This window comes from Ooceraea biroi, chromosome 5 (genome assembly GCF_003672135.1).
Source record: "Ooceraea biroi isolate clonal line C1 chromosome 5, Obir_v5.4, whole genome shotgun sequence".
Taxonomy (NCBI): Eukaryota; Metazoa; Arthropoda; class Insecta; order Hymenoptera; family Formicidae; genus Ooceraea; species Ooceraea biroi.
The window spans coordinates 13,885,851-13,909,452 of record NC_039510.1 but is presented as its reverse complement, the minus strand read 5'-3'; the positions used below and the strand labels follow the sequence as shown (position 1 = coordinate 13,909,452).

Sequence of the window (23,602 nt, the reverse complement as noted above, 5' to 3'; positions counted from 1 at the left end):
GCGCATAGAATATAAAATATATTACAACTACTATCTTGGAATTTGCGATTTATTTTCAAGAATTTATACACTTTATTTATGTACGTTTTACACAGACAAAAATATCAGTAATATTGTAGATACATTATTTTTGGCATTGCCATGCCAGAAAAATTATGAAATGCCATGACATTTCATTGATAAGCGTTATCGCGCTTATAATGTGCAATAGGTGATATTTGTCTGAGAAAGAATTCCATTTCCCATCGTCTACTATGACGGATGATACATCACAAGAAAGTATTTTCTGTCAATTATTCGATTGTGGTAAATGCACGCCTTTTGTATTGACGACTGTACACGCAAAATAATTTTATAGAAAATTTTGTTAACATAAATTTCATTTTCATGCAGACGAGCACAGCTTAATAATTATAAAAAATAATCAATAACATCGATAATTATAATATCTCTACGGGACATCGTTGTAGAATATTTTCACAAATTCGTAGTTGTTGGAGTACTAAATTCGAAAACTGAATGGGGTCTGAATGGGGAAGAATCTAAATCAGCATGTCCCTCCAGAAAAAAGAAGCCAAGAAAGAAATGCACAGAGCCAAATTCTAAGAAGATCGAAGAAGAGGTTGACATAGGTCCACCGTGCACAGAAGAGGAGCCATGTAAACTACCTAGTCCCAAAAAGGCCTCTTATTGTTACATAAAAATGCAGGTATAAATTAAATGCGTCGACATTATTATATCCCGTTTTTAATTCACTCATTACCGCTATAAACACTTTTGGGAAACATTTCAGTGAAAAATTAAATTATCTATTAATTATTGCAATCCCAAAAGAAGCAATATCTATAAAAAAACATCTATTTATGCATTTATATTAAACGACAGGCATGTAGCGAACATGTTATAATATTGAAAACATCTCCTTTTTTCTCACGATTTCTTTTCGTGTCGCTCTGTCCATACGACCCTCTACTTTTCTTTGAACTCATTTTACCCTCGCGTCCGCAGGACCCCTATGCACCCTGCTGTTGTGAGGCAAGGCCACAACTACCTCCGTGTCCGCCCAAATGTCACCCTCGACCATCACAAAGACTGATTTGTGGCTGCGATCTCTGCAAGAAGAGGAACATCGATAACAAATGCTGTGGGTCAACTGCGACCTTTCGTCGCGCCAGCGATTCCAGTTTCGAAGAAGCATAGTAATCGTGTGAGTTACAGCGTTTCTACAACTGTCGTTGATACGTGAAAAATATAATAAAAAGAAGAAGAAGATTTAACATTTAAACGGCAATGTTTAAATAATCGTTTCGTTAACATTCTCTTTTCTATGTATTTAACTCTCTCGATTATTTGTCACCATATTCTCGTCGCTTCTGAACAAACTGGCGGTTTCTTCAGAAGCGATTGGGCGATTTATTTTTCAGCGGCTGGGCGATTAGATAATCTCTGTAGCCCCCAAGCTGCAAAGCTTCACCGATAAGTGTTACGTAACCAGCATGCATTTTTTTATTACAACTATCATTAAATCATTAAGATATCTTAAGGCGGTTAAAGCGATAAGCGACGTGACATTCCATCCAAGTCTTTCCATCTGACGCGATTTTGTTTGTGTTTCAGGAATCTGTAGATAGCGTTTCGTCGAATTTACTGCTCTTGTCGATCGCAAATATATATCCTAAATGTAATATAATATTGATGAAAAGGCAACATCTCTTTCGTAATTTTTCACATAATGATTATTAATGCAAACTCGCGCAGTTTACTTTGAAAAAATGTAATCTTGACATGAAAAATTCTAATTTAGATATTTATTACGTGACTATTTCGAGGCAAGATAACACTTTGCCCCTGTTGAGATTACGTTTTCAGAGAATAAATAAATTACTAGATTATCATTAATTAGATGACTTTCTAATATCTATTCTGTACTAAATTATTTCGCGGAGATCGAGAAATTAAGAGGCGTACATATCTAACAATATATTTCTTCAATTTTTTATTAATATCCTTTTTTGTTTATAGGACATTCCGCATATTTGAACTGTGCGTAATTGTAATAATATTTGCACGCGGTTGCCAGCGGAAGGTTAAAATTAGACATTCCCTAACACCGAAACACATGTGTACTTGTGATATATTGGCTGACGTAATCTTATCGATGGTAAAGGCGTGGATCGAACCAGGAGCATCTGTCAGTTGCCTGCAGAACACGCCCGCTTCAGCTTTGCGGAATACGCATATATCCCGTTACTTTTACTGTAAGTCTACAACAATGTCCTAAGCAGATCGAGTTTCATATAGCTTATTCGACGTTCGCACAATTGCGCTCTTGTGATTTCGATTTTATCTACGTACGCTTCTCGCAAAACAACTCTTGCGATTGAACCGACTCGAATGACACATAATGACACGAAACGCAACGTTCGACGGATTTAGGGTAAACGGTAAAATTACGGTAAACTTACGGTGCCTTAACATCGCATTTCATTCAAATGCTTTTCGCGCAATTGTCCCGGTTGATGATATAAAATACATTTTTCTTTCTTTAATCAAGAAACAAGTAACGAGCCAAGTAATTTGGCGGAGTCGCTCAATCGATTCGATATAACTGCGTAATCGCACATCTTGCAAAAAAAATGAAGCAACCCGCGATGATTAAACGTTGACGTGATCCCGGTTCAGCGGTACTCAGCGTTTCTTATCGCCCCTATGGTCCAGCTTGTCCAACTCTTTTTATTGATTATCATGAAGCGTGGAATATAGAGGAAAGGCGTCGCAACTGACATAGATCGACCTCCTGAAGAGACATACCCCTATTTCTCAGAAATGTTACATTTTATTAAACCTAAATATAATTAACTAGATATATTGGGTTGGCCAAAAAGTAATTGCGTTTTTTTCCAATAGATGGACATACATGTCTTGAAATGTAACTAACTTCGTTCTAAACCGCAAATTCATTATGTAGGTTAACAACTCACAGTTCAAGCTTCTTTTAGAAAAAGAAAGTACACGATTTCGTTAACAATTGTTTCTTTGCCGTCGATTTCAAAATGGAAAATCAAAAAGAACATTTTCGTCGTATTTTCTTTTATTACTTCCGAAAAGGGAAAAACGCTGTGCGAGCTCATAAAAAGTTATGTGATGTATATGGCGAAGATGCTTAAAACTGCGGCAGTGTCAAAATTGGTTTACTAAATTTCGATCTGGAGATTTTAATGTGAAAGATGCACCACGCTCAGGAAGACCAATCGAAATTGATGATGACAAAATAAAGGCACTGATCGATTCGAATCGGCGTTTAACGACACGAGAGATTGCTGAGAATCTTAACATATCGAAATCGAGTGTTGAAAACCATTTAAAACGACTTGGATACATTAGTAAGCTCGATATTTGGGTAGCACATGAGCTGAAAGAAATTCATCTCACTAAGCGTGTTGACATCTGCGATTCTCTTTTGAAACGTGAGGAAAATGATCGATTTTTGAAACGCATGATAACAGGCGACGAAAAATGGATCGTCTACAACAACGTCAAACGAAAAAGATGGTGGAGCAAGCGTGATGAACCTGCTGAAAGCACTTGAAAAGCAGATATTCACCAAAGAAAGATTATGCTGTCAGTCTGGTGGGACTTTAAAGGTATTGTGTATTTTGAGCTGCTTGCAAGGAATCAAACCATTAATTCAGACGTATACTGTCGTCAACTGGATTGCCATCAAACAGAAACGTCGAGAATTGGTGAATCGCAAAGGTGTTGTGTTTCACCATGATAACGCTAGACCACGTACAAGTTTGGTCACTCGTGAAAAATTGTTGCAGCTTGGATGGGACGTGTTACCACATCCACCATATTCGCCAGACCTGGCACCATCAAATTACCATTTGTTTCGTTCTTTGCAAAACGCCTTGAATGGTAAAACCTTTACTGCTGATGAGGATATGAAATCGTTGTTGGAATTGTTTTTTTGCTGAAAAAGATAAGAACTTTTTTGAGCGCGGAATCATGAAGTTGCCTGAAAAATGGCAAAAGATAATCAAACAAAATGGACAATATATTGTTTAATCAAGTTTTTGTTTCCCATGAAAAATTCGCCTTTTATTTATATAAAAAAAACGCAATTACTTTTTGACCAACCCAATAAATTACACTTTATTAAATCTGTCCGGCTTCTGCGGACAACTTCAGGTTGAAACGGCTCGGAAAATCCGAGGTCCAATCAAAGGTTCGAGCGTGAAGCGGATAAATTAATATTAACCATCAGAGAGTTCCGAGCACTCGTTATTATTCTCCGGCAGTCATCATCAATGACTTATTCGACCGATGAATGCCAAGTGCGACTCGACACCTGCGGTGTCGCTGAAGCATGCGCATTTTGGTGTTTCCAACCTATCGATTCTTCTCACGATACCTCGAGTTGTGGACCAACGATTGATCGAATCTATGACTCGACCGAGACTCGACGAGAAGTGTCGACGTTGACTGTCAACAGTTGACATGGTGGACGCAAACGTCAGAGTGAGATAAGCGGTCTGAAGATCTATCAATTTATCCGTTTACGTGTCGACTAAGCGGGTGTCAACGAGTCCCAGTCGTCGAGGCTTAAATTCGCAGGTATCGCCGATCAAATAGATCAGTAATACGAAAACTTATCGCATATTGTGCGATATTGTACCGTGGAATCATGACACGTACGCCGCGCCGGCTTATTTCACGAATTTGGCTGGCGCGTGAGTCATCCTCGGTCGTAATCCGTTATAATGACGTCATTGTTTTTAATCGCGTCAACCGCGCGGACATTCCCAATTTCTTCGATATTACAAAAGAAAAACTGCAGAAAAGCAATTAATAAAATAATGTTACTTATATGAACAACTCATATCGTTATTATAATAACTTCATATGTAATTGTTAAGATTCCTTTTGTTAGAAAAATATTTTTAGGATAAAGAGGTAATCGTTCTCATTGACGATATTTGCCATACAACACATGTATGATGAGATATAAATTGAATAATTTAACACAATATTCAAATTCTTTTTTATTCTTTTATAATATAATTGAATATAATTTGTATAACTTAACATATAGAATCTCATAGATTATTAAAAGTTTTCATAAAGTTTTCATTTAGTTTCATGGTCTTTCAAACTGGTAATTTTGGCGCAATTTTAATCAAAGTTTGGCATTCTGGAAATGATTTTTGTTTTATTTGGTAAAGTAGCGTTCTAGTGATTTTGCATTTTCTCAATTAGTAGTTTATAACTAGATAATTGATTCAACATTGTTTTTATTAAAACATTGTTCGAAATTAAAGTATTATCCGAAAAGATTAATGAAAAACCTTTCCTTTATATTTGGCAATGTTTTCTTATTACACAAATATAAATAAAAGGATATTCCTTTTCGCATAAATCGTAATCGTTTCCTCGAGCAGTCTTGCAGTCGATATTCTAGGGACATGCGTAGAAGGTCGACTACTTGCGCGTTGCGTACGACCTTGAAACAATGTGGGAAATACCAGACGTTGAAATAATATGTGTAATGTAAACATGAACCTTGAAACAACTTTCGCAGAATGTAATGCTATCTCGTAAAAAAAAGTTACACTTATACTGAAAATCAAATCTAGAACGAAAGCTGGAAATTACGCTGCAACGAAGCATTTATGATAAATAAATATAAGGTCTCACACATATAAATATAAAGGTAATTGAGAAACATCTAATTGTAAAAATATGGATATACAGATTTTTTAGTAAGAGGAAATTGTACTTTATTCCATTTATATAAGAATATAATATATTTATATACATATATGTATAATATAAGAATAATCAAAATTTTTACATATTATATATATATTGCCTCCTTTTGTAAATTCATTGAATTTCAAAGAAGCCATTTACGAAGAATTATTTTCTCCGTTTTTCTATATCCGTTCTATATCGTTTTTCTAGAATCTCTAATAATGGCATGTAACAAGAATCAAAATAAGACGTTTTGCATAATCTGATGATGACATCAATGTATAAAAAGAAGCATCTTGACTTCTACATTGAATAGTCACGTTCATTGAACTTGCAATTTTTCTTGCACCCTTATTTCAATTAATTTAATGCAACTGATGAAAAATTTTAATTAAGTCAAACTTTATCTAATTTCAGCAAGTTTTACTTGAATTAAAGAAGTCATTGATTCGTGAAAAAGTTCTTTAGATGTTTTAAATAAATTCTTGCGGATGTAAAGGTGAATGTTCAATGCAGAAAGTTTCGAAGCTATTTATTTATTTGAAGTGCTCGGACACCGTTTTTGAAATACTAAATTTTGCTTCATTCGCTCTCGTGCAGTCCGTTTTATCGCAAGCGGACTACGCTATCAACAGGTTGTAACGCCTCGAACTATTCAGGATAATCCCGTAGAATAACCGGTTTCTCCGCGTAGTATATCTTCTCTCGGGCTCGGACTTTTTCCTGTTGGTTTTGTAAAAAGAGTACGTATTTCAGCAGTGACGGTCGTTCAAAACTTGACCATGTCGCGAAATAGTAAATGTTGTGACAACATATTAGCGTGTTGCGTGCAACAAAATAGTACAAGGACTTAATTCGCAAAATTGTCCAGCAAGTCAACAATTGTAACAGTTTCAGCTGCAAGTTTGAACCTTAAATTGTTTTTAGTTTTTGGATCATTCGAGCTTAGATTTATATTCGGAAAATATATTTAAATAATTTAGTAGACTTATATTAATATTCGGAAAATATTTAAATAATTTCGTTCTGAATTCAAAATTTATTCAGATGCGAAGCGAAGAAACGCGAGAAGGAAGGCAACAGTCGGCTCATCGCGATCGTCAATTGAAAAAATCGAAAAAAACCGGCGGTGAAGGGATCGATGACGTTTTAGGATTTCCGTGGGTTTACGAGATTTCGGATCGAGCGTGAGATGGATTCACGATTAAGGGTTGATTAAGAGCCGCGTTTATTCGATCAGATCGGCACGGTGCGAGCGGTCGCGCCTGCGCGATCGTCTACGTGCCCACAAACTCGGAGGGGGCTGCGAGTATTCTTCTGAGAGAGCATCGGTGATCGCTATTTTACGTTCATCGTCCCTGTAGCTTCCACAGTACGCAACTGGCGTTCTTCGAGGAAAGCGACGGACATCGGGCAGACATAATGCGCACGCGTGAGTAGGCCTGTTGTTTTCTTACTGCTTTATTTGTGACTTTGTGCCGGTACAAAGATTGGGAAACGAAAATCGGACCGATGTATTATAATCTCAACGATTTCGGGATTTGATCGCTTGCGCGAAGACTTCTTCACTCGCTCACTCGCGATCGGCAATCCTCCGCACGCGTTTTCCGTCAAACACTAAACCGATTTCAAATAGTAAACTTATAAAATTATATCGGAATTGTCTGGATTTTCTATATATCAAAATAATATAATGCAAGGGGGAAGGAGAGAGAAAACTCGCACGTGATGAAACGAATTGCAAGGTTAGAATGATAAAAGTGATACAAAGACAATTGTTGGATGGCCGTTAATCAGCTTCGCAATTTTAGCCTCGCGTCAGCGAGGAATCGAATGGTCCATACGCTCGTCTGCGTGAACGCGATAACCCCGAACTGCTTATCCGCACAAGAATATCGGTATCGACGCACGGCCCTCACTGAATTCCCTTAGAGGCGACAACGACGATGACGATAATAATGACGATGTCTTATCGATGTGCACCGGATTCGAACCGGCAATAATCCCAATCCAGCGAGTCGTAATTCTTTGAGATAGCCGCTCCAAGGTGATCCGCGCTGGTATAGTCGGATACCGACTTGCTTGTGTTTGTAATGTGATTCATTTCGAGTTACGTATATGAGCTCTTTTCTTTCGGTATCAGTTGATTAGTATCGTCACATCAATCGATGGAAACGTGTTGCGCTCTTAATATACAACGATCTACTTGCGCGATTAATCGCATAGATATAAATATATAAATATCGAAGCGACACGGCCGCATGATTTCCATGTCGCAATCTTGTAAGTGTATGAATTCTAATTCTACTGGTGAAAATGGAATGAAGAGAAGAGAAATAAATATTTCGATAAGCTTCACAAAGTATAATCCCAAATTATATTTTTATGTAAATACAATTATTGAAATTGTATAATGCTATTTGATATTCGCCTTTATTAAAGATCGAGTACAGAGATCTAATATTTATTTTTTATTTATATATATAATATCAAGATTTATTATAACATTTATTTATTATTTAGAAAGATTTCGCGCAAATCGATTAAAAGCATAAACTAACGTCTTGCGAAATGTTTTGCGATCGTAATTAATGAATCAACTATTATAAGATAAAATAACGCACTGTCAGCAACTGAGAAAGAGATACGAAGGAAAAGAAAATTCATCACGGGAATATCCCGTGATAAAGTTAAATAGGGTGTAAAAGTGTGAAAATCATATTATATGTCCAATGTTTTTCTCGATAGTGAAGATGTCCATTCGTTGAAAAATGTAATTCCATTACTATTTCGAGCATAAATACAGCATGAAAAGTTGGCATTAATAGACCAATTATCGAGTTATCAACTCGTTGTCTCGTTACCGTCATTATATTTTTGCCGCAAATATCGAAAGTATAAGTAAACTCTAAAGTCGGATTGCCTCTTCGTTTTCCAGAATGGACATCTTCATGACTACCAAGAAAGACATATACGCAAAATACGATTTTTGTCGTCTTTGTTTATCCGTCAATGTCGTACATCATATTTAATTAGTTGACTAACACATAACGAGGCTGTTCGCGCTTCGGTGGGTTTTCCCCAAGGTATGAGGAAACACAAGCTCTTAACAATGTATATTCTGGTATCTATAAGCATTAAATATTATTGCTAAATAATAGAATCTTTTTAAAACTTTTAAAGAAGAATAGCTTTCTCAGATTACTCTTGACTTTCTTTTACAGTCATCTTTTTATTCATCGATATTTTGAGGGGACGGTGTTCACGATAAGCATAACAGTTTGATGCGATTTTGTGTGTTTGATTTGTTACTGTCGTTATCGTGCGAGTGATATTTTTCAATAATTAAAGATACCGACAAATAAATATTGTGCTAGTCGATTATCACATGTATGATCTGTGCGCGTCAGCATAGCCATATGTATTCTACATTTTTTTCCGAAACCGTTACGCAACAATGTATACGAAGTGCCCCAGGTTCATCATCCTTGCTTTTAATAGGAAACGGTGGAGGTCAAACTGCGAAAATGGCTGTTTCTCCGGTGTCTAGACGTGCCATTTGATTTGAATTGAAAATTAAATTGAAGTTATCTGGGAAAACCAATAAGTCTCAGTAAATTATTAGGTTTTAGAAAAAAAAATAGATAAAAGAGATCATATCGTTCGAAACATATTTCGATCTAGGCACACGAAAATAAAATCTAGTCATGACATTGTATAAAGATAATTTCATTATATCAATACTTATTAGTTTTTATCCATATTGTTTTTTTTTTTTTAAGTAAATCAGTATCAATTTAATTCTTTGAAAAGTTTATTTTGTAGTGTAGTGTAGTTATAAAAAGAGCTTTATCAAGTTCTTTATCAAATTCTTTAATTGGCTCTGGGATAAGTAATTGGAAGGAAAAAAATCCCAGACACCCCGTACATATGACCCACATGATGATACCACTTTATCGCCATTATATTACATAATTGTTTTCGTTAATTTTCAAAGTTCTGCCCTCAGCTAACTCGATAAAAGTCGAGGTCACATAATATCTGCTCAAGTCATGCTTTTCATTACCACCTTGATGTTGTGTCCATATTTATCGCACATCCAAGTTTATCGCGCTTCTCCTTGCTTTCCGAGAAAGTTCGGTCGTAATTAATTTTCCATTTACTTTATAGTTTGTTCAGCGGCGATTACTCCACGTCAGAATTCGAATGAAATGAATGCCTGCGCTTCAATTCGTCGTAGCTTTAATTTATTTACGAAACCATTTGCGTACTTGAGCAATTGTACCGTTAAACGCAAACGCAATGCGTGGATCTGTCGAAAGCAAATTTATGACATGCCATTACGATCGGCGACAAATAGCGATGTTTCAGATGTTTGGTTTCATCATTTGGAATTATTAGTCTTGAATTTATACACACTTGTGGATCAAACAATCATTATTTATACAGTTACATTTGGACATTTTCTCTTTCTGCGTGGATATCATTAATTTGTAAAACTTTTTAAAGAGAATTCATTTCAAAGTTTTAATTTTATTTAAACTATTTAACAGTTTATGAATTTTATATTTAAATAGCGAAGTAGAAGCTGCATTAAGCCACTTAGTTGTTTTCAAAGACAATCGTACAAGTAAAACAATATTTCAATTAATTTTAGTATTGGTATTGAAAGGAGTAAATTAGTTAAATTAATATTAAAATTATAATAAAGGATCTCGAAATATGCTATAAATGACTTATCATTAAAATTTTCTACATTGTTTCAGTACAAAAGAGCTTTTTGGCATTTTGCCTGATTGCATCAGCCATGGCTCACCCAACTGTATCATCCAATCCGCAATTTCAAATTGTCTCCCAGGGTGCCAATCTGTTCTCTACCAACTTTGTTAAGGTACACCAGAATTAAAATATTTTTTAAAAATTAATATTACGCTCGAATTGTGACATAATACAATTTTTCTCATTTCCTCGTTATTATTTATGAGTTCTGTTATACATATTTATAATGTAAACGCAAAATTATTATTTTATTCATCTCCAACTATTGATATTTATGATAAATAAAGGAATTATGTTATAACTTGAATTAATAACGAAAGAGCGTTATAAACGTTGTTTTTTTTAGGCTATAGCAAAGGACCAGCAGCAACAGGAAAACCTGATATGTTCTCCTTTGAGTCTTACCGTCGCTCTGAGCATGGCTGCTGTCGGTTCCGCCGGAAACACCGAGGCGCAATTTAAGGAGGTTCTTAAGCTCCCGGCTTCGAAGACAGAGTCCTTGGCTGGCTATCAAACCCTTATCGACACTTTGAACGTAATTATCAAACTAAAATATATTATAACACGTAACAACAGATGTATAAAATAATGCAAAATATAAAACACAAAGCATGAGTTTTCTGTATTTAATTAACGAAATACAAAAAATTATGAAGATAATTATATATTAACATAGCATGTATATTAAGTATTTAGAGAATGTTATAACGTGAAGTATTACATATAAAATATAATATATTTATAATATAGAAAAATTTTGAATTTTACAAATTGTGATTTTAATTGTACTTGTTGAATTGCTTTAAATCATACTTTGCGACATATTATTTGCACCCTTTAATTAATATAATACTAATCGAATTATCATCTTTACAGAATGTCGAGAATGTTACCTTGAAGCTCGCCAACAAGATGTTTATCGCTGAAAACTTTGCGGTGAAACCTGAGTACAAACAGAACCTCCAGACGTACTACCATTCTGACATCGACTCGGTGAACTTTGGTGAACCCCAAAAAGCTGCGGATACCATCAACGCTTGGTGCAAGGAAAAAACCAACGATCGCATCGACGGCGTTGTTACTCCCAGTGAGAGCAATTTACATTAATATATTTTATTCAGTATTTAAAAAATTCGAAAGTATTAATGACAACTAGAAATTTAATATAAAGTTATTACAAAACAGGATCATGAAAAATGGAGTAATCCAACAACATATTATACAATTTTATATTATTAAGATATAGACATTGCATCAATTTTTAATTTATTAGATATAGAGCACTCGAAGGAGTCTACATAATAGAAATGATATAAATTACATATATCACTTCTCATAAAAATCATATTTATAATCATAAAATAACCGTTACAACATCCACATTAAAATAATGTCAGATTCACCGGGAATTTGCCGGTTTTATACTGAAATTGAGCAATTCTAATAACTTTCGTCATCGGTTACAGATGATGTGGGTCCATCGACTGCATTAGTACTCGCGAACGCGGTGTATTTCAAAGGCAATTGGGCTACCCAGTTCGATCCATTACTTACCAGCGATCGTCCGTTCCACGTTGACGCCAGCACTGTGAAGAATGTTCCTACCATGTTCAGAAAAGGCAACTACAAATTCGCCGAGCTGCCGCAGTACGAGGCTAAATGCATCGAGCTGCCGTATGCGGTATGTTCCTTTCCGCAAATGCTTTTCGAAACTTGAATTCATTCACGAATATCATATAAAACTTTTTTTCTGAAATTTCAACACTTTAAGTTTCAAGAAAATTAACGTTAAAATATTTCAGATATATTGATCGATTTTTCGTTACTTTATTGCACTTGCTTTGCGGTACGTAGAAAAATTTTATGAGAATTTTACTTTTGTTTTATAGAATAAGGATATCAGCATGGTGATCATCCTGCCTGACAAGGTCGATGGGTTGCCAGCATTGACCGAAAGACTCGACGAAGTTACCAACGAGTGCAACAATCTGCTCAGTCGCGCTTACGAACGTGAAATTGAAGTGTTTCTACCCAAATTCAAAACTGAGGTCAAGATGCAGCTTGGAGATCTGTTGACCCAAAAGGTAGGTCACGTAACGTTGTTTCACAGATAACAATTGATTGATTAATAATAATAAGTGCGGAATCTGATGCGTGCCTGTGTCGCTTGTTTCAGATGGGCCTTACTGAGCCATTTAGCGATGGTGCTAACTTTAGTGGGATCTCGGACGTACCTTTGAAGATCAGCAAAGTCATACAGAAAGCTTTCATTGAAGTCAACGAGGAGGGTAGTGAAGCTGCTGCCGTCACTGGTGAGTACATTTTGTTTTACATTCTGCATTTTCTCATTTGTACAGCTGAAGATGTGCGAAATATTATCTTGAAAGTTTGAAACAACCTACGTGATTCTTAATTAAAAATGACGCGCAATTTCGATGTTTTTCAAGAATATCTTTTTCAAACGGGAATTGTATTGCTATGCCAATTGTTTTATCTTTTATCCGTTTTATTTTATCTATTTTTATTATTTTTTAATTATTTAATCATTTGTCTTGTGGAATATTTATTTATGATTTCATGAAATTATAAGATCCGTAATTTAATAACATAATTTATAACAAAAATGAAGTGTGTAGAGAAGAATACCGCTATAATAACTGATAATAACTTCGTATTAAAAATAATATAGTATTTCGCTCATTTTTATTTTTGGGTTACATCGAGGTTATTTTTCGCTCCTGAGAAACTCTGAGAAATTGTTTTTAAGACGATCTTACATAGTTACGTTTGCATGCATGTTTGACATTTCGTATTAATAGATGATAGAAAATTCCAAATATTCCTCGGAGTTTCTACGGCACGGATGTATGTGACTTTGTACGCTGCCGTGATTGTAAATTAGAGCTAAATGTTGGTCACTTGCTTTTCATGTCCAGATTTGCTCCGCACTCTTTATGTCTTTTTTTTCTTTCTTTTTCATCTTTTTACTGTCTTTACTATCTTTACTGTCTTTCACACAGATGTTCACTATTTCATATTAATATACACTATTAATTGCGCTCCGTATTGCAATTCGTTTGATCGTGCACTTCTTATTCACACTATTTATTAATTTTGTTATCGTAATCTGTTGGATAATAATGGTAAAAATAACAAATGTGTTATATGTTGTTTGAACTTTGATGATAAGCAAAAGAAAGCTTGGTATGATTAAAATGTTATTAATATTGGAACGTTTCGATGTCGTAATCATCGACTCCAGCTTTCGCATTTATCTTAATATTAAAATCTCTCGTATAACTGGCACATCTAGACATATAATGAGTACAAAATCTATGTTACAATATTACAATCTGGACATACACTAATACAAAAAAATCAACAACTTCTTCTTTCAGAAAGAAGCAGATCAAGTTACTCAATTCAAAATTTGAGACTGCTTTTTTAGATAGTTTTAGATAGATGTTTAAATCGAACTTCGCGATTTATGTTAAAATGCTGAAAATCATAAACTGAATTCAAAAGCACAAAATGTTTGGTCGTGGGATTACGTCCAAAAATCTTACATACTTTTACGTTTATATCAGTTATTTTTCAGCAAAATTAAAACACTCATATCGTAACGTAATGCAAAATCATATGACATTATCCATCGATCTTCATTGTGAAGTCTTTACTAAACGTCATCATGACAAAGCGCGAATCACGCTGTTCCTCGATTTGACAAATTCGGACATAGCCGAATCTGTACTACTTGATATAACAATTTGGTAACAGATAATCAGAGAAAAATAGCATTCTGTAAATATAAAAGATAGAAGTATAAAGGACACAAATAATTAAAAATGGTTCCCTACTTGGCACAAAATTTATTCAGTGATACTCATCGAGCTATTAATCTCTTCTTTCTTTTCCCAACATTCTCGGATTTAATTGGTCTTTCTGACCTTCGCATCAGTCAAGCAGTAGTATCTCATTTGAACATCTTATACACGCGTACTTTGGGCGCATAAGAGTGTACATGATGAACTGATTGAACAAATAACTGATGTAAGGAATACTCTTCTATCAGGTGGCTTTGTCAGACCTCTTTCGAGCTTCTGGAAACCGCCGGAGCCTTTTATACTTCACATCGATCATCCTTTCCTGGCGATCGTTAAGTACACTGACGTCATGTTATTTTTAACGAAGATCCTGTGGTAGCGATATAATACACACGTTCCTATTTTCTGCATAAAGAGTAACAGCGCATTTTACTCGTATCACCGTCGTTACGTCGAACACGAACGTTCGATGAGTTCTTTTTCGTGTATCTTTTCTATTCGTAGTGATATTCGACTTCTTTTATTAAACAATATTTTTATAATTGTGTGATACGTACGATTAATAACGGAGACTTAATCGTGTAACACGATAATCATATAAACCTATTCGTGGATCATATGTGATATTGTACTATAAAATTTTATACACTTAAAAAAAGTTTTGGTTACTCAAATTATTCCAATTAGAGTAAATTGTATGCAAGTTTGAATATATGCTGTTTTGGTATAACGTAGCTACATAATTAATACTAAGAACTTATTTTTTGTTATAATAAATAACTCTTATTTCATAGAGATTTTTTTATCTTAGCATATATATTAAAGAATAAAGCAATAAAAACATCATTAGCATTTTCAAGAAAATAAAAAGTATAATGTGTGTTTTTTCATAGACTATCCTAATGTCTATTTCATACACACATAGCTTTATTAAATATTTTTAGAAGAATTTTTGTGTTATTAATTCTTTGTTCTTTTTAATTTTTTCTTTTTTGCTAAATTTATCATATCGTTACATTGTGTCCATTATGTAACGTGTCCATTACAAGAATTCGAAGTACATTTAAGTTGGTTCAAAGAGCACTATTTTTTAACAATTTAAATTTCTAAAATCTGAGATTTTTATACATTTCCCGCATTGGAAATAAACAATAAATCATAATGATCTTATTTAATTAATATAATATAGTTGCTAATCATTTTATACAATAATGTTTTATATAAAAAAAATAATACAGCATTATTTTTCTAAACTGTTATGATATATAATATAAAATAAAATAGTCTTTATATACAGTAATAAAATTAATATCAACATAATATTATAATTATCCTATGTGTACAATATAATATTTAGAACAATACACTTAAAGGAATGAGTACAAGTCTCTCTTCTTGAAAACGATGAGTAACAGCGAACGTCTCGCCTTTCGAACCCATCTAAAAATACTTCGATGCTTCATGGTCGTTTCTTCGAATTTTAATTTCGTAAAAGATTATATAGTATAGTATTTGACATTTCTCCGATAGGCATCACTGGTCGAAGATTTCTACCCATGTTCGTGAACTTCGAGGTGAACAGCTCTTTTTTGTTCGTAATACGAGCGTCAAATGACCTCGTGGTATTGCAAGGCCACGTGTATGATCCAAGAAGTTAACGAGGCGAGGTCGTCGCGTATGCGAACACCATAAAACACGGTGGAAGCTATATGATCTGTAAGATTTGATTAATCTGCTTATCCTTGTTTTCTTTTTTCTGTTTTTTTAATGTCGTATCTCTTTAGTATCTGTTTCTTTAATATCGTATTTTTAATAGATTCTGTTCTTTTAATATCGTATCTCTGTACTCTTTATTGCTTATAAATTTAACTCGGTATAAGTTTTCTATATCTATAGCAAGCGATTGATTTATATTTTACAACTTCCTATATCTGATGATATTCGGTCATCACTTTACTTCTCTTTCTCCATAACAGCAGATTTTTTACAAGCATAAAAAGTGCTTGAGAAAGTTCGCGCTTGAGAAATGAGAACGTTAAAAAAGAAGATATTCAGTGGATAAATATTCAGAAGAGTTGAATCTCGTGACAAAGCATGCAAAGCATACATTCGTGTACGAATTGCATCGATGAGAAAAAAATCAATGTCGTCGAATATCGTTGTCTGCTCTGATCTCATCTGATCATTGATGTTTTTCTTTGTTTATAGCTTTATATGTGCTACTCAGTGCACAGTGGAAAATTCCGATGGACTTCAGAATAGACCGACCATTCTATTATTATATTCATCATAATGTGAAGACGTCGTATGTGTCATTGTTTACGGGTTTCATGTATGTGCCCAGAATGCAATAGCCATTACGCGAATTTTCACTGAGATGAGAGTAAAGAAATTGTCGGTATCTCATTCCGAGCTATCTCTCATACATGGCGGCAACGATCATTCGATTGAATAATTGATAACAAGCAGAAATATGTGTTGAGTTGGAAGCAACGTCGACAAAGCGCACACATTTGTGGAGACGAAAGAAATCGAGCGGGTACATAACGAGCGATCCCTCTTATATTCTGTTCACAGTTTCGGAAATCTGCCTTGAAAGCGATTGGGAAGAACAATTGGTGTTTGATGTAGACCGACCGTTTCATTATTATATTTATTACAATAACTGGATGTCATATATATCATTATTTGAGGGTCGTGTGATCATGCCAGAAATCCTACCAGTGAACCAATAGATATCACTTTGTATAGAGATATCAATGTAGATTTTAGCGTTGAGACATTAAATTTAAAGATTTATTATTATGTATCAGCAAATGTATAAAGCTTTATAATAGCTTTATAATAGCAAACTGTTTTAGCAAATTGTAATTTTTATTTTAGTTAAATATTAATCTTAATCTTTGATCAATTTAATTATAACAAAATGGAATCCGCGAAGTCATGCAAATTAAGGGAAGTGCAGATGATGCAGTAACAATGTACAACAATGTACCTATGATAATATAACCATGATATATTTACAACGCTTTTTAGTTGTTTTTCATTTCAAATGACGTATATCGGCCATCAAAGAGTAACTTATGCATGTGCATGTTCTAAACTATGTCGCATATAATTGAAATCTCGACGGCATTGATAGTATACATTCGTGACAGGGGTGAAAAAAATCTCGAACGGAATCTTCGACATGCATGTATTATGAGCTATTTTTGTGTTCTGTCTACAGTTATAGGAGTTGTTCTAGGAAGTGCACTCAGTCAACGATTAGTATTCAACATAAACCGACCATTCCATTATCACATCCGTCACCAGCCATCGAATACCTTTCTATTTGAGGGATACATAAATAAACCAGAAGTGAATTAAACTGATCCATGGAAGATTTTTTGTCATCAGTTTAAATATTCAAACTATTCATACTTATATATTCATACTTTGTGTCTTTCAATATTGTCACATTAATGGAAAATATGTTCTCTTATATATTTTATTAGTAATAGCTTCATAAAACCAATAAAAACTGATATACTTTTAGTGCAATAATTTTGTCCTCCTAGATTATTAAAATATCACACTGTGCAACGTACAGAGCTTAAAAATAAAATCACTGAAAATTTATCGAGTCCGACATGGATAAGTTCATGGAGAAATTAATTTTCTTTAATAAAAATGTTTTATTTGATTATTTTTACTAACGACGCGAATTAAAAATTGCACAAAAGTACAGTAGCACGCAGTAGCACAATTCTTTTAATTTCTCTATCGAGTGATATTTTCTTATTATAACATCTGCTATAATCTGGATATTTACAATAACTATTAACAAAAAATTGGTAGAAATGATTGGACATTTTGCGTGCTTCGCATGGCGTGAACAAAGCATACATCCGTGCTTCATGTGAGTGAGAAAAAATTAAACAGTTCCACGAGTATGTAAAAGCTGATTCGCTTGCATTGTGTTTGCAGTCCTCACAGCAGTGCCTATTAGTCTGGTGATACCGCAACCACGACGATTTGACATAAATCGACCGTTTTACCATTACATTAAGTACAATACGCCGAACATGGTTTTGTTCGAGGGCCGTGTGACCAAGCCACAAATCTAGGCATTGTCTGTAATGGAATAAAGCAGAATAAAGTAGTTGAACAAACTAGAAACAGGTTTTTGGGCAGCTTATTTATCAGCCAGTCTATTTATAATAAGTAAATAAGTACATGGAAGTAATAAATATTATAAGATAATAGCTATGATAAAGTCTAGAAATTTACATGCGCGCAACACTCATAAGTTTTCGAATCGATAAGATTTCTTCTTCGCTGAGATTTCAAACATGCAACATAGTCCTCGTCTCATCTTCCAATTTTCTTGACAGTTGCTTAACTGTAAGAGATGTAAGAAAACTGACTATCGCATGTTTAACAAAAGGGGGATGTGTAGGAAACGCCTGTTGATCAACGTCCGATTCAATTAGCGAATTACTTGATCTTGATTCCTTTTCTAGTGGTAGCAATCTTACCAGGCCTGCCGGCTCCTCCACGCATACCGCTAATTTTCAACGCGGACAGACCTTTCTACTACACCATTAAGCAGAACGTAGCATCGATCTTCGTCGGATACATAGTTGAACCTCGACTTTAATAGTTTTCCAATTGATATGGTATAATACATAATATGATATGATATAATACAATACGGTTCAATGAAAACTCTCACTCTTGTTTAAATCAGTGAAAAAGCTCCCTCGCTAACTCTATCCAATAAATAATTAAAACAATGAGACAATTACTTTATATTTGAATTATTTAAAAATAATAATTCCTTTACTTATAATTTTTTAAAATTATTTTCCAGAATGTTTATCAGGTATTTAACATATAAGATCATGATTTCTCATTCGATCGTTGAAGGTTTCATTAACTCATATTAAGTGTTATAATTCTGGGATCATATCATCTAATATTTATTTTAGCTTTTGGCAAATGTTTTTGTGTTTATGAAGCTTATGTTATTATAAATGAATTTAGTATAACTTCTTATACTGAAAATTATATATTTGATTTTTGTAATACGGTGTGTATATATATCAGAATCATTGGTAATTATTTTATTGTCTAATCTCATATCATCACAATGTATGTCATGTAAATATGGTAATGCACGCTTAAGACTAAATTAGATATCATTTTGCCTTGTAGTTTAGTAGAGTGCATGCCTTTCTATTACCATCATCGCATTTGTTGATATTGAGCAAATAAGGAACCAGTTATGATGTGAACTCGTCGCCGGAATTAGCACGATCAATCCGATGGTCTGTTTCCAGAAGTCGGGTTCGAAATGCGCTGCCTGGTGATAACACCCACCGTACAAATCGATCATCCATTCCTTTATAGTATCGTCAAGGTTCTTCAGGATCAGGAAACTGGGAACCGTGACATCGTACCGCTATTCAGCGGAATGATCACCGTGCCATCTTATTAACAATCGCGATATATCAATATTGTGTATTTATACGTGCGTATAAAAACAATTTATGATTCATTGCTTACATCTCGAAGAAACTGCGTCATTCCTCTATAAACAAACTTTTTACGGAAAGTTTTACTAAAGACAATTAACTTATAGGTATGTATATTTTGTATATTTCCTCTGTTGGAAATATCATTAAATTTAGACAAAGAACTTAATCGAGACACATGTGCAGTGAATAAAGAAGATATTTGCATATCTAGTCTTTTGCAAAATAACTTTACACAAAGAAGAAAACTATTACTATGAAGTAAATTATATTCAATATGTCAATCAAATATTATATATATATAACATATATAAAGTATAAATGTATAACATATATAAAGAGAATATATTTTTTATATGGATAGAAACACTTTGCAGCAATATCTTTATTTTTTGTGCAAAATTATTTTAAAAAGATTAAAAGTGTACAGGAATCTCGTTTTATTCATTGTATATATTTATATAATACTTGTATTTACAAGAGAATAATATGTGTACAAAAAGGAACCAAAGGAAAATGCGAAGAATATGTAATCTCTACTTACGTTCTTTATTTGCATAATTTAGTCGAATCTAGTCTTTACATAATTGGAATTAGTATACATGCTAACAATAAGATATACAATGATACAGTGAAGAAACATAGATAGAAACGTGCCAAGATTAAAGTATAAAGTTAAATATAAATATTAATGTAATTAAAGTATATAAAGAAATGTGTAATATATGTACAAAATCCGTGACTGTTATTTGATAGCATTTTCAACTAACTGTAAATCACGAGTAAGCGCTTCCAATAAACTAAAAGTCATATAACTCACTAAATATCTTATCATATCAGTTTTTCATTTATCGAGAACATGGATATTTGTTGTATCACACATAAGTTTGCAATAATTTGCTGAATTTTACTTGATGTGGCAAACAGTTTGGACAATTGGCTGCCACCGCAGGCGGCGACGCATTAATCCCACGACGTGCATCGATATCTTGATCGCTGACAAAACTTTGGTCGATTTGTTGCAAGCAACATAGTTATAATTCGAATCAATCACCCGTTCTCTCTTTTTCTTCTACAATATCGTCTATATGACTCAACATGTTCAAAACGGATGCCACGTAGCGCAATTGTTTGCGGGGCAGATCGGCGAGTTGTATGTAGCTGACTAGGAATTTATCACGAAGATATTAACACACATACACACACTTGTAGATGAAAATAAATTCAGTAATAGTCACACAATTAATGTGTTCCAGTGATAGTGTATGCCGACTCAATAGGATACTACCAGATTGACACTATCTTTTCGATCGATCGACCATTCTATTACGCTGTCATCAGCAAATCCGCCAATACGCATGCACAAACTAGAACACATGATATGACGTTATTCACTGGATACGTCATCAAATTTGATTAATAATTATTGATTAAGCAAATATAGCAAATAAGCAGAGCAAAGACAAAAAAGGATAATGGAATAATTATTCAACGAATATCGTGGACATTAAGATCAGGATCATCGTCATGCTCGCGTCAATGTGATCATTGTCAATAATTTAACATATGAAGGGGAATGTAAAATCATGGCACATTTGACGGGATCATCGACCCCTTTGATTTAATCAAGAATTGCACGTATCGTCGTGATATTATTCGCGTTCACTTTAACCATCGTTTTACCATCATATTGCATGTGCGTGAAGAACCATGATACATCTTGTGATAATTTTATACCGCGTCATCGTATAATTGTGTTTCAGTGATTATACTGCAAGAGTCTGCAAGATTGCCACCCTACGATTCCTTTAAGATCAATCGACCATTTTATTACACCATTGTCTCCAGATCCTCCAATACACCAGAAGAAACGCGCAATGTTGTTACACTGTTCTCCGGACGCATCGTTAATCCGAATGATCAATAATGAGATTCACATACATATCTCTATATTTCTACGAGTATCACAATTTTTGTTAAATTTGTTGAAATAATGCAACATCATTTGTAGCTCGCGACAGATTGATCCATTTCAATGTCTTCGATCTCTTTAATATTCAAGAACATTAAAACGCTTATCGACACGCAATTCCTTCAAATCTAATATAATTCGATTCTGTCATTAAGATTAAAACAGTTAATAATTCTTTTTGCCTATTTTTACATTGGCAAATGCAAAGTTCTCCCTGTCATGTCAGTTACGCAATTGAAATATTTTAATAAGTATCTAAGATTGATTCTGGGGCAAATATGAATCTCAAGCTTACATATCCCTCTGATTAATATATGTTTCATCAACTCCTCTGGTTTAACGAAGAAGTGCACATATTATCGTGATATTATTCGCGCTTGTTTCATCATATGCATGAAGAACCATGATAAATCTTGTGACAAATTTATACCGCGCTATCGCATAATCGATGTGTTTCAGTGATTATAATGGACAGATCTGGAAGAGTCTACGATTTCTTTAAAATCGATCGACCATTTTATTACGCCATCGTCTCCAGATCTTCCAATACACCAGAAGAAACTCGCAATGTTGTTACACTGTTCTCCGGACGCATCGTTAATCCGAATGATCAATAATGAGATTCACATACATGTCTCTATATTTCTACGAGTATCACAATTTTTGTTAAATTTGTTGAAATAATGCAACATCATTTGTAGCTCGCGACAGATTGACCCATTTCAATGTCTTCGATCTCTTTAATATTCAAGAACATTAAAACGCTTATCGACACGCAATTCCTTCAAATCTAATATAATTCGATTCTGTCATTAAGATTAAAACAGTTAATAATTCTTTTTGCCTATTTTTACATTGGCAAATGCAAAGTTCTCCCTGTCATGTCAGTTACGCAATTGAAATATTTTAATAAGTATCTAAGATTGATTCTGGGGCAAATATGAATCTCAAGCTTACATATCCCTCTGATTAATATATGTTTCATCAACTCCTCTGGTTTAACGAAGAAGTGCACATATTATCGTGATATTATTCGCGCTTGTTTCATCATATGCATGAAGAACCATGATAAATCTTGTGACAAATTTATACCGCGCTATCGCATAATCGATGTGTTTCAGTGATTATAATGGACAGATCTGGAAGAGTCTACGATTTCTTTAAAATCGATCGACCATTTTATTACGCCATCGTCTCCAGATCTTCCAATACACCAGAAGAAACTCGCAATGTTGTTACACTGTTCTCCGGACGCATCGTTAATCCGAATGATCAATAATGAGATTCACATACATGTCTCTATATTTCTACGAGTATCACAATTTTTGTTAAATTTGTTGAAATAATGCAACATCATTTGTAGCTCGCGACAGATTGATCCATTTCAATGTCTTCGATCTCTTTAATATTCAAGAACATTAAAACGCTTATCGACACGCAATTCCTTCAAATCTAATATAATTCGATTCTATCATTAAGATTAAAACAGTTAATAATTCTTTTTGCCTATTTTTACATTGGCAAATGCAAAATTCTCCCTGTCATGTCAGTTACGCAATTGAAATATTTTAATAAGTATCTAAGATTGATTCTGGGGCAAATATGAATCTCAAGCTTACATATCCCTCTGATTAATATATGTTTCATCAACTCCTCTGGTTTAACGAAGAAGTGCACGTATTGTCGTGATATTATTCGCGCTTGTTTCATCATATGCATGAAGAACCATGATAAATCTTGTGACAAATTTATAC

At 34.0% G+C, this 23,602-nt stretch overlaps 1 protein-coding gene and 1 long non-coding RNA gene across 24 annotated transcripts in view; one reads left to right on the top strand and one right to left on the bottom strand.

Moving 5' to 3' along the window:
• Nucleotides 1–35: 35 nt before the first annotated feature.
• Nucleotides 36–4,392, bottom strand: LOC109611341. Its single transcript, XR_003406531.1, has 3 exons — nt 4,129–4,392; nt 3,885–3,973; nt 36–1,112 (listed from the first exon to the last, which is right to left on the bottom strand). It is a non-coding gene; the product is annotated as an uncharacterized LOC109611341 (long non-coding RNA).
• LOC105285195 (serpin B6) overlaps nt 1,068–23,602 on the top strand; it is a 30,629-nt gene continuing 8,094 nt past the window's right edge. For 10 of the 23 annotated variants that reach the window (XR_895012.3, XM_011349239.3, XM_026969583.1 and 7 more), the window contains exons 1-8: nt 1,087–1,207; nt 2,023–2,258; nt 10,521–10,645; nt 10,880–11,068; nt 11,410–11,620; nt 12,000–12,214; nt 12,423–12,617; nt 12,710–12,845. Coding sequence is in view for 22 of the 23 variants with exons in the window: in XM_011349239.3 (XP_011347541.1) it covers nt 1,140–1,207; nt 2,023–2,258; nt 10,521–10,645; nt 10,880–11,068; nt 11,410–11,620; nt 12,000–12,214; nt 12,423–12,617; nt 12,710–12,845 (1,375 nt within the window). In the remaining variant the exon portion in view is untranslated. Of the gene's footprint in view, nt 1,208–2,022; nt 2,259–4,487; nt 4,618–6,827; nt 7,187–10,520; nt 10,646–10,879; nt 11,069–11,409; nt 11,621–11,999; nt 12,215–12,422; nt 12,618–12,709; nt 12,846–14,605; nt 15,088–15,887; nt 16,031–16,565; nt 16,910–16,934; nt 17,381–17,586; nt 17,902–18,326; nt 18,519–18,862; nt 19,068–19,681; nt 20,696–22,307; nt 22,624–23,602 lie in introns of those variants that run through there. The other 13 variants (XM_011349233.3, XM_011349236.3, XM_011349232.3 and 10 more) reach the window with 13 other exon arrangements.